Here is a 12580-nt window from a genome sequence, read left to right as displayed (position 1 = left end):
CTGTCGTCACCGCCTCCGTTCATGAAAGAATCGGCAGTAGACAGGAACACACTCGAGTGCCACGGTCTGAGGGCTGACAGACACTCTGAGGAGATGCACACTCTCACTCATCTTTGATGCCCCAGGTCTAGCCCAAGGTTTTTCAGCCACATCTGGAAAGGACGGATGTGGACTAAGCCCTGAAGCTGCAGTAGCGTCAGATATGACACCAACAAGCCCAGCTTGAGGCAACGAACAGATAACAGGATCACTCAAGCCTGTTCCCAGGGCAACGATGCTATCATAGACCACGAGTCGAGAAGCATACCTGTCAAATGGGTCGACTGCGATGGCAGGACTCAGCTCTTTTCCCAGTTTACAGTGAGGTCCAAAGCTTGAGCATGCTCCAACAGTCAACATGCCCTGAATGCACCTGGAAAAGACCCCGGAGTCGAAGCAAAGGACAAAGGGCAGGGCCTTAATTGGAATACCACTGTTTGCTTTGGAAAGCAAAGCGGAGGAACCATCTGTGTACCGGCACAATATAGATGTTGAAGTAAGCAACCTTCAAATCTAGGGATGTAAACCATTCATCTCTTCCGATACTGCAAATAACTGCTGCCGTGTGCCTCATGCGGAAGGTAAGAACTTTCAAGTATTTGTTTACCAAAGGTCAAGAATTGGACTATGGTCCCCACCCTTCTTTGGAACAACTAAATAAATTGAATAGAACCCATCTGATTAAACGTGTAAGGCAACAACTTCTACAGCGCCTCTGGATAGGAGCAAACCGACTTCCTGGGAGAGTTTAAGATCATGAGCCAGGTCACAAACAACAGTGACCCTTGGCTAAGAATTGAGGGGGCGCTGGTGACAAAACTGTAGCCTGCACCCCTCTGTCATAGGGTGAAAAACCCACTGGTCTGATGCGAAGTCCATCCAATATGCCAAGTGTTGGGTGGACATGAGTTTTGTCACTAACTGGAGCCCCGTCAATGACAGATGCCTTTAGGTTTTCATCACAGGATGCATATCAGACTGTTGGCCGCTGGAGACAAGCAGCTGGCGTTGGGCAGCGAAGTTTGGGAGTTTGGGGAAAGCCAGAGTGCAAGTCTGTCCTCTGGAAGTCAGGCAACTGGGTGGGAATGGTGTGTGGACCAGGAGGGCAAAAACAAAATGTCTTTTTTGCATTCTCCAGTTTGCGTGACTCTGCGGAGGACGACTGTCGATCTAGAGCCTCCTTAACAACATGGCCAGCCACAAGTGGCAGAATCCGAAGTGTGGCCGTGTATGAGTCAGAAAGAGATGTTTGTGCTAGCCAAACCTGCTGCTGACTGTGTATAAGGGTGGCTAGCAACCGTCCTCCGGATTGAGTTGAATGGCCCACTGTCTGAAGGGCTGTATTCAGATGTTGCTTTAAGGCCGTGTCAGTCCCCATGCTCTGCAGCTTGCTCTGTAGGAAGAGCAGCATATGGGACAATTAATTAGTCAGCCTCCCTAACTGCACCGCAAGATCATGAGCTTGTCTGTGTGCCTGCATTGTTGCTAGGGCAGCACAGGTTAGGGTGCAGCACCTCATCACAGGAAACAACCTTAGAGGCAAAATAGGCATCCACCGCCAGCACGGAGGCTAACCCATGGGTCTCCACATCTACACAGAGGAGAGCATTCACCCCGTCATGTTCATTTTGGGCTTATGCAGGCTAGATTGAAAGGTGGCTGTAAACTCAGCAATAAAATCTTCACACACAGACACAGACAATTTCTCCTCGTTGGCTGTGCATTTGAAAAGGCTGGAACTTGGCATCTGTTGAATTCTGATTTGTCCTATACCTGATTTGTCCTTGTTAGCACCAGAAACATTAGCTTAGTGAGCAATTTAAAACAGGTTCAAACCCCACCAGCAATTCCAGTTCTCTGATTCTCCTTTGAGGCAAGTTTAGAGGATAAGGACCCAGAGTCAAGTTGAGTGACTGGCACAAGGACAAAATCAAAAATGTTCTGTGGAGTGTTAAAGTCCACATAAAGCAGTAATAATAGTGTTCTGAGTTTCGTCACACTACAGAAAAATGTGTTATCAACCATCCAACCAAATTTGAATGATGGAAAAAAAGTATATAAAATTAGGTTTCAAAATTGTGAAAAAATAAGCAGTATTCTCTGCTCTGAAATGCTGTGTCCCACTGCATAATTGTTTTTTTTAAATGAATACAGCCATAACAATTTATGTAAAAATACCAGATGTTTAAAATATCACAAGTGGCCAGCGTAGGGTTCTCCTTTAGCAGCTGTAGCCAGTCAGCAGCCTGTCCATGTTGTCCATCCTCACAAACACACAGACACATATACAAACACATACACATACACACACACACACACACACACATACACACACTAACAGAAGGCCATGTAGGAGGAAAACAGAGTAAAGAGAAACAGCATCTCCACACTTTTATTCCCCGTGGGTTGACCCAACACCACATGTGTAATATAAATGTGTGGGGGGTGAGCAGTGTGAAGACCCTGAAAATGTGTTATTTTATATGTTCTTCACAGAAAATGAGCAAAGGCCAAGAATCTGAGGTTAAAATAATAATAAATCACATCAATTTTTTCTTTTGGTACACACTGAAAATGGGTCCCACAGACCTGAACACCACACAAGGGTTAAGGTGGAATGGGAAAATCTGAATAAGAAGCTGGCAAATAGGAAGCCAACTTCAGCATGTCCATTAGCTTGCTAGGTTAGGCAGGTCGGATTAAATTCAGAGCCAGAGAACACTGATCCACCCGAGAATTAACCTCATTCCTCTCAGTCTGCAAAATAATGGTCATTTTTTCTCCCATTTATACAAGTTAGCAAGAGGTATTACTGACTAGCATAACATAGCAAAGTTAGGCTATAAAACAATAAATAACAGAACAAAACACGTCTTGCGGCCAAGCGGGAGAACCACTAATGCTAATGCGCTCCCTCAGAACTACATAGTTCACAGTCTTTTCAAATGTCATTATATCAGCTAATATTATTGGTTATCACAATGTTTAGCTCCTTGAAATTGGTATCAGACACAAAAGTTTCATCTTATCTGGTCCCCAAGTACAACCCCATTTCCAAAAAAGTTGGGACGCTGTGCAAAATGTAAATAAAAAACATGATAAAAAATGCAATGACGTGCAAATTATTTAAACCCCATGTATTGAAAATAGTACAAAACAACATATCAAATGTTGAAACTTGAGAAATTTGATAGTTTTTTGAAAAATATATGCCCATTTTGAATTTGATGCCGGCAAAACATTCTCAGAAAGTTGGGACGGGGGCACGTTTATCACTGTGTTTCATCATCTCTTCTCTACAGACAGAATGTGGTTTTGCATTGTCTTGCTAAAATAAGCAAGACCTCCCCTGAAAAAGACGTCATCTGGATGGCAGCATATGTTGCCAAAACATGTATATTAACTTGCGTCTGTGGACGCAGTAATGAACTGTGTTCACAGACAGTGGTTTTCTTTACATTTTGAACAGCATTTCAACTTTTTTAGAAAAAATCAGGTTGTAGCTACTTCATGCAATGACAGTGCATAACATAAACTTAGTTATCAGGAGACCACAGAAAATGTTCACTTAAGTTCTAGTCCAGTTGAGCCCTTACTTTCTAACTTCTGCTACGTAGTCGACGTTTCTATCAAACAGGTGAGTGACGGAGTGTCGAATGGCTTCGTGTTTGAAGGGAGAGGCTGTGCCAAAAACGGTGACGTTGGGAATGGTGGAACACAGCTGAGCTACAGCTTGACCCTGGAGAACAAAAAAGCAGACATGAAAGCAGACGAGAGCTTTGGCCTAAAACAGAAAGCGGCAGTTCCCTAGGAATGCAGAATGAAATATGTCACTGAGGCCATTTGAAACAATGTCAGAATGTCTTCACTTTGCTGAGTGGAAATCTCTGTGGTGACAGTACAGTGATATACGATTTAAAGGCCACTTACACAGCTAACATACCAGAACCCTGACAGCAATCTGATTTTCTTCACAGTAATATTGAATTAGCATATCAAGTAGCGTGAACTACTGTCTACTGAACAAGAAGACTTTTCCCAAGCAAAACATTTAATTTACTGAAGGAATTTATTTTTCCATGTACCCTGATGTAGATCATCTAAGACATGTTTAGATTCCAAATTTGCCTTTTTTTAGTTTAACCTGGGGCTACAAGGTTAATGTTACCAACAAATACTAGAACTCGTGGACTAGGGCACAGTATAACCATAAAAATGCTATAAAAAAGAAAAAACTTCAATTCGAGTGGCCATTTCTGACAACACCAAAGCTGGTATTCCCAAACAGGACTTATTTTGGATCAGACTCCTCCATATTTATGATGGTCACTTTTACAAATACTGCTTCTAAATCAGCACTCTTACATCTGAGGTGTTCGTGAATAAAAAACTTGTTTATAAAGCGGCCTTTGTTCACTGTTACAGTTCACGGTAAGTCATACTGTGTCCTAAACCATGTCAAGTCTGTGTGACCTTAACAAAGACCTGGAGGTGGTGTGAGCGGGTTGAGAGAAAATTTTGTGATGTATTTTTACCTGAACAATTTTAGCTATTTTATTGACTATTGAGTTTTAGTATTTATTACCAACCTTAGCCTCTCTGCTCCAGTTCTAAACTAAAAAAATCAAAATTTGGACTCCAAGCATGTCATGGCTGATCAATTACATCTGGAGTAAGTGGAAAATTGTAAAAACATCATTTTTCACCTAACTAGCCTTTTTCTTAAAGGCTGTAGGTATTCAGTCAAGCTGTGTATAAGACTGCCTGGTATCTGCACTATGATTGTGAGGCGCAGCGCTCAAAAGCCACAGTGGAATAGTGTAACCAACATAGAAATTTCTACACTAAAACTGGCTGCTACTAGATCCCAAACTTTCAATATATCCTGTATAAATAAATCTGGATAGAAATCAGCCACAAATCTCCACCCATTTTCTGTACAATCCACAAAAACCAAGCATTTAGGCTTGTATACCAGTTTTATACATAACACATGGGCAGAATGTGTCCTATTTGTGCCTGAAAATGCAGTGAAAGGCTCTGCCCCTTAGTGTCTGCTCTTCTAACAGTCAAATAACATTTGGAGCCACAGGGATTTAACAGGCCAATCTACTAAAGTTTTACATTAAATTGCTGTTATTTGCACCAGCTTAGCTGAACTTCACCTCAGTAATATTTACGTTATGAAAGAAATGTTTAAAACAATTCCAAAATACTGAAATGATGGAATCCTAATATCAAGCATTTTTTCCCAGGTGTTACTTCAATGTCCCCAGAGCCACCCTCAGGCCGACAGGCTTACCACTCCACCTCCCGCTGAGTGAACCAATACAGACATCCCCTCCCGGAGATTGGCCACTTCAAACAGCATCATGTAGGCGGCCACGAAGTTCATACAGAAGGCAGCTGCCTCAGGGAAAGTCATCTCATCAGGTATCTTATAAACCCAGTCCAGCGGTGTACAGACCACTTCAGCCCAAGCGTTATAGTTCACGAAGGCCATCACCCGGTCACCGATCTGAAAGCAGGCAAGACAGACTTTAAACTGATCAAATAATGTGACAGAAATAAAAGAAAACTAGTGGGGACCAGTTAATGTGATCTCGCTTGCACAGCCAGCTGGTACCTCATTTATTTTTTGAGCAATGTTAGAGTTTTTAGACTGAGTAGTAGGGCTATTACTGTAACTCAACAAAACCACACAAATACAGATCACAATGATGCACTATATTCCACTTAAGCCAGCCTTCTTTCGAATTCAACATGACGTCCATCAGTCAATATTAACGTAATTATGGACCATTTCTATTGGTCCAGCTGCTGCCATTTCAGATCATGTGAAAAAACCTTTTAAAATGGCAAAAATGGCCATAAAGCTGCTGGACATTGCTTTAACAATGTGAGAAGTGTGCCTCTGACTGGGCATGCAGCAGGAACAGACTTTTCTTCTTTTATTTTCTTGTAAACAGAAATCTAATTTTCCTCTCCTTTACGAAAACAGCAAAATAATAGAAATTTGCAAAAGCACTATTCTCTACTGTTCAAAATAAAATTAATAAAATACTAATAGCTACTTACCACAAGTGCATTTTTGTGCACTGAAAAACAGTCAGTATTCTTTGACTATCTTTTTCTATATAGACTAAAAAATGTTTGGTTAATTCCTTAAAGGTCACACATCCCATGAAGAGGAATTTGTGCCAACCACTACAGTGGAAAAACATGAAATGCAACACACATTACATTCTTTTCCATAGTGAAATGCAGAAAATGTGCCAAAATGAAAATCAAACCCTCTATTTTTTAACCCTCTATGTTTTCACGTCGCTTGACCTCTTTACTGAAAATGGATGGATCTTTTACTTTTCATTTTGGCACATTTTCCTCAAGTTAATATTTAAATGCAGTCTTGTGTGAGCTCTGCCTTTCACTGTTTTGGTTGCATTTCGATAAGGCAAATACATTAGAAGTCAAGCGATGTGAAAACAGTGTAGGAGAGGTTCTGCTTTTCAGTTTGGCACACATTCCACAATGTCACCTATGGAAAAGTACTGCCACATGTGCTTTGTATTTCACTGCTTTTCTGTAAAGAAGTCAAGTGATGTTAAATCAGTGTAACAAGGCTTTGTTTTTCATTTTGGCTTGTGTTCTGCATGTCACTGTCACTGGTTGTCGGTTCTAAGGCTACGTTCCCGCCAATCTAGTTGTGTCACTCTGCCACTGTGCATTTGAGATAATTTGATCTGTTCTGTCATCGCAGCCCCTAACAATGTGCTTATTGTGGATATAAAGTATACAAAAATCTTGCTATATATATACCTTGACCAGACCTGATTTAACGCTGCTGAAGCTTGTTAGGATGTAAGGAAAGAGATGAGTTCACTTTAGGACAGTACAGTTACACCACTGATCTCGTCACTCAAACTTGGTCACAGGAGAACAGACCGTCGGTCGCTCCACTCAAACTGGAAATATATAACTCCACGTTTCAAGCGTTGCTAAAGTATATTTGGCGACTCATTTTACTCATCGCCTCTCCCTCTCTAATCATGTCGAAAAAAGTGAGCCCTCTCCTGGCGACAGCAGAGTAGTGTCGCTTTCCTTGCAGTAGAAAACGCCACCACGGCTGTCGCCAGAACGTGGAAGTGTGAGGATGGTCTCTTAAATCGAAATTTTATCAAATCCCTCTTACAGTTCTATCGAGGAAAGTTATATCGTGATAATTATCATTAGCGTTTTATCGTCCAACCCTACCAGAATCATCATGATGTTATATTTTTACTGTGAACCTGCGTGATTCAGATGCACCACTCAGTTTCACAAAATAAAACATGCAACAATTTATTCTTGCGCAACACAAGTCATGCTTAAAAGACCTCAGCAGAAGGACAGCGACTGTAACACATTTTATTCATGTGCAACCACTTGACACATTTGAATCATGCATATTCAAAGCCCCATGTTTTCAGTGCAGATGTTGATGGGTCGTGGTGATCAGGTTATAACTGGGAGCAAATCTGATTAAATGGGACCGACATAAAGTGGTAAAGTGAAGGGCAGACAGGCTTCTCACATTTAATAAACCCTACATCACAGAGATATGAGTGCACTGTAATGCCACTTACCTCAAAGCCTTTCGTGTTTTCGCCCATAGCCTCCACTATTCCAGAACATTCAAATCCAGGCACGAGAGGTGTTTTAGGAGGATTATCAATATTCCCTTGACGCACCATAAGGTCCAGGAAATTCAACCCGCTGTAAAATTAAATGTCAGGGTCACAATCTCAGAAACAACCCTCTGTGTCAGTTTCACCAACTGTTTTTTTTTAGCAGCCACAATCTGTGCTTTTCTGGCAATAACTTTGAATGGTGGCACCCACACTGTTTTCAGCATGCAATGGCATAACTCTTCTCCAATTCAATGACACATTTATATACTTTCATACCTTATTTCTTTGTATTTTATACTTTCTATCACATTCAAATATTCTTTAGGGCTGTTACTACTGGTTATATTAGCAATCAAATAATCTACAGATTATTTTTAATGACTAATCAGAGGCCAAACAACAAAAAAACACAGCCTTCCAAAGACTCCAAAATAATTCATCATAAAAAGATAATCAATTAAGATTTTAAAAAGACTTAATATAATAATATATGTTAAAAATATATATAGAAACGGGTGTGTCTATCAGGCTATATTAGTAAAATGTTAAATATGCTTTATCACTGTTCGATTATTCTTTCATGTGACTAGTCGAGTAGCCTAATAGTGAAAGTGTATACTGCATATTTCATGCACTTAACTTATATTTGTTAATAATTAGTAGTTTACCACACACCTCAAGGCCATTCCCAACTATACCTCCCTGCCAGATACCTGCTGAACTTACAGCCTCCCTATTCAATAACGGAAAAAACGTGAAAAATTACTCGTCTCGTCGTTAAACACCTAATGGTTATGGCTGCTTTAGCCAATCACGCTGCTGCAACGTGTTGCTACTGAGACACAGCGCTGGTTTGTAACGCCGCTCACACCTCCAGACGGTGCACATGAAAATGAAATACGCGTAAAAAATATAAATATATATAAAAGCCAGCTGAAGCTAAAGCTGAAACATGTACCACGCTTTCACTCGGATCTTCACTTCTCCTTCCTGGGGCTCAGGCATTAGCTTCTTGGTCACTTTGAGTTTGTTTAGACCTCCAAAGCCCGTCAGCAGCACAGCCCGCATCTCTTTCGAATCCGCCGCACACACCGCGCTGTCCGGCTCCTTCGCCCCGTTCTTCTCTATCATGTGTTCGGTCTCCTCTGTCATCTCCGGTCCTTCCTTTGCCATGTCTGTAGGTTCGGTATGCTGACCAGAAGAGAGCAGCAGTTTAACTAACGGTCTTCCCGATGCTTCTCCAGCAAGTCTCTAGTGATGGGCGATTCATGAACGAATCGCTCTTTTTGAACGACTCTTCCAAATGAACCGGGCGAAACGATTCATCAGACAACAAACGAACACTGCGCCTGATTTAGGGCCAAATGTAGCGCTGCATCCGGTCCGGATCCGCAAAAAAAAAAGCCCGGTGTCTTTTTTTTTTGCACAACAGCCCAATAACTTACCTGAACTGATCCGTTTTACGGATCTGCGCCAAAACAGATTAAAAGGCGGCCCATATGAGCAAAGAACAGCGTTACATCTGGCCCTGAATTGGCGCAGGTCTAAATATTATCTTCATATCTGGTCGAAATGTGGTACGGAAACCCAGCTCAGAAGAGGTTCAAGCTCAAGTTGATATAAGCAGCTGTCTCTGGAACGGATCCGGCCCTGACTTGTTGCATCTGCACCGGATCCGTTCCAGAGTCAGCAACAGCTCCATATCCCACATAATTATTCACAAATCATTAATAATGAGTGTTTCTTAAAGGTAAATACAAAAAGGGAAATATAAAACCAAATATAAAAGGTTTACTGAATATCATTATAGTTTTCGACACAGCATTTTTTTTAACTGAATCCAAATAAGAACAAACAGGTCTCGAGCCGAAATACGGCCATATCTCTGCTTTCACATCATCAGGCTACACAAACCACATCGGACGGTCTTAATGGATTAATTACACTTTCTTTGCCAAATTAAAGATGACAAACACAACAAAAAAACCCACTGCGCCATTCTTTTCTTGTTCTTCTTTCTATCCTTTTATTTTTGCCAAAAGGTTCAACTCACGCTATCACAGTTTGCCCGCGTCTGCTTCAGAGTCAGAGACCGTCTCAAAATTACAAGACGAAACAAGTGAAGCTAGTAATATTACTAGTAGTAGCTTTAGTATCTCTGTAAATACCTCTGCTGATGCTTCTGAAATTATCAGCAGATGTTCATACAGAGACAATAATAATAATGCTAATGATGATAGCAGAAACACTTTCTTTTCGTAATATTGAATATTTTCAGACAGACCCCGAGTCCGAGTTGAAGCTTCGTCAAATACAAGATTAAGCAAAGGGAAACGCGTGTTGACTGTTTCTGAGGGTTATTTTCCACACTTTTAACCAAATAAGAGGATTCTTTTACTGGTATATGTTATTTCAGCAGTTTCACGGAAAAAAATAATTCAAAGCAATGTTACCATTTCTTTAGCGGTCGTGTTACTGTAGATTTTACAAATGCTTTTGAGTAAATAACAGACAAATCTGACACTACAATAAAGCAAATAAAAAATAAGACGGTTAAACTAACGATAGTGCTTGCACTCTGCTCATACAGCTCAGCTAGCTGGCTAGATAAGTTAGATGGCTAAGCTACATAGCTACATCTCCACACACCACAATACAGGTTAACTTTAAATTCTAGCTTATGGATGTTTCTTACATTGGTCACTCAAATTCACTTCTGTTTTTGATTAAACTTGTTAATTTTTTTCCCCTAAAACAGGCAGAAATATTAAAAATGCTCTTAGAACATTTTCACATTTTCCAATGAATGCTAACAGTTGCCTCTCATAGTACAACCCAGCTAGGTTAGTTAGCTTAGCTAGCTAACCTAGGTTAGGTTAGTTAGTTACACAGCCAGGCGAGAGAAACAATGTAAGATTAAGAGTATGCCGTTATTAAACATAATTAAAGAGAAATATATAATGTTAATTCAGGTTGGAATTAGACATTTTGACTTAACCTACCTCAGATAACATAGTTAGCGTTAGCTAACTAGTTAGCTAGCATTGATGTCCTCCCCTCTAGCAACTCCACCATTCAGCTTATTTGCTTGTCAAATTGAATAACATTAAAAGTTAAACGATGAAATCCAAGATACCTGATCGTAATTCTAATAAATGTGGAAATATGTAAAATACAAACTACATCTTACCTCAAAATTCAGCAGAAAGTAACGGTTACAGTCAACTGACGACTGCAGATCACTGAAAAAAGGGGAGGGGCCAATTTTAAATGAGGCGCGTCTGTTTGTACAGATGCGGCCCGAATGCGCTCCGAGTCCGCTGACCGGCACAGTATGCAGCGCTGTTAACAGGTACTTGGCCCAAATGTGGCGCAGTGCAGATGCGACTACCAGGAAGATTTTGTGACGGCCAAGGTAATCCGGCCCGAACATGCTTGCTGTCACCCACACACAAACTTTGCTGGCCCTGACAAAACAGGCAGTTTTACAGCTAGAAGAACTGAACAAACGAGACTGTGAGGTTGGCCCAAATGTCCACCGTGGGTGGTGAACCTCGCGTCGTTCGATTCACTTTGACGGAAAGTTCGAAAGAATCGACTCAGTGCATTGAATCGTAATGCCCATCACTGTTGGACCTTTACAGAGTGGAAAGACTCGCTTCTATGAGACTTACGGTAGAGGCACAAAACGGAAGGCTCTTCTAAAAACATGGGGTTTTTCTGTTTAAGCAAGGTCAAATCGTTTCTCAGAGGTGCACTGAATCGTGAAGGAATTGCTATGAGATTTTTCACACATGAAACCCTAAATCAGTATCTTTGAACCTAAATAATTCTTGCATCCTTTCTAGACTATTGGAACTTAATTTTGACAGCCTGCTTTTTATATCTACTCTAAGTGTTACTAATATTATTTGCAATAGTAAAAAGATTTTGGTTTAACAAGCTTCTCAACTAAAATATTTTTATACTGACATTACAGGCACAGTGAATGGAATGAAAGGGATGTTTGATCCTTCAGGTCTGCAGCATCCATCTTCTTTGCGTCCGCAGTTGACTTCACAGCACTTATGGAGATGAATCATTTTTCCTCTGCATGCCAGTGCACTGCAAAGATTTAAGGATTCTTAGAATCTTACTGTTAAAGGTCATTCTTGGCGCAAAGGCTATTCTGTAATGGAGTATTGATTTAAAACACTGTTATTTGTGTTTTTGTGGATTAAAAAAGAAACATTTCAGCACAATAAATGCGTTTTTCAGCCTCATCGGCTTGAGAGAATTCATGTTTTTTTATTTCCAGCAGTATTGTCTCACTACCTTACCCGGCATATACATACATACATACATCATCTAAACCGCTTATCCTTCTGGGTCGTGGTGGGGTGCTGAAGCCTATCCCAGCTGTCATTGGGCAGAAGGCAGGATACACCCTGGACAGGTCGCCAGTCCATCGCAGGGCAGACAGACAGACATACATATTCACACACACACTCACACCTAGGGGCAATTCAGCATGTCCAAGTAGCCTGACTGCATGTCTTTGGACTGTGGAAGGAAACCGGAGTACCCGGAGGAAACCCACGCAGACACGGGGAGAACAGGCAAACTCCACACAGAAATGACCCTGGTCCTAACCCAGGCCATTCCTGCTGTGAGGCGACAGCACTACCCACTGCGCCACCGTGCCGCCCCTACCTTATCCGGCATGCTTTTCACAAATATGTGATACAACCATTGGGAACCACCTCAAAGCATAGCCACTGATGTGGAGGGTAATAAATAGAGACGTAATACTCAACTTTTTCGCCGAAACATTACGGTGGTTCCTCCCACCTTCAAGTTACGTCATCAGAAGAGGGTTTTCAAACTAGAAA

The 12580-nt window shown here is 41.2% G+C and overlaps 1 protein-coding gene across 1 annotated transcript in view; it reads right to left on the bottom strand.

Annotated features, from left to right (window-relative positions):
* The window catches only part of vat1l (vesicle amine transport 1-like), a 54339-nt gene extending 45388 nt beyond the window's left edge, over nucleotides 1-8951 (bottom strand). Inside the window, exons 1-4 of the mRNA XM_036587196.1 lie at nucleotides 8668-8951; nucleotides 7665-7794; nucleotides 5342-5557; nucleotides 3636-3778 (exon numbers count right to left, since the gene is read on the bottom strand). Coding sequence (XP_036443089.1) covers nucleotides 3636-3778; nucleotides 5342-5557; nucleotides 7665-7794; nucleotides 8668-8882 — 704 coding nt within the window. The 5' untranslated portion in view covers nucleotides 8883-8951. The remainder of the gene's footprint in view (nucleotides 1-3635; nucleotides 3779-5341; nucleotides 5558-7664; nucleotides 7795-8667) is intronic.
* Between the last annotated feature and the right edge of the window lie 3629 nt (nucleotides 8952-12580).

Source organism: Colossoma macropomum, unplaced genomic scaffold (assembly GCF_904425465.1).
Source record: "Colossoma macropomum unplaced genomic scaffold, Colossoma_macropomum, whole genome shotgun sequence".
Taxonomy (NCBI): Eukaryota; Metazoa; Chordata; class Actinopteri; order Characiformes; family Serrasalmidae; genus Colossoma; species Colossoma macropomum.
The sequence above is the reverse complement of the archived record's forward strand: the minus strand, read 5'-3'. Positions and strand labels throughout refer to the sequence as shown.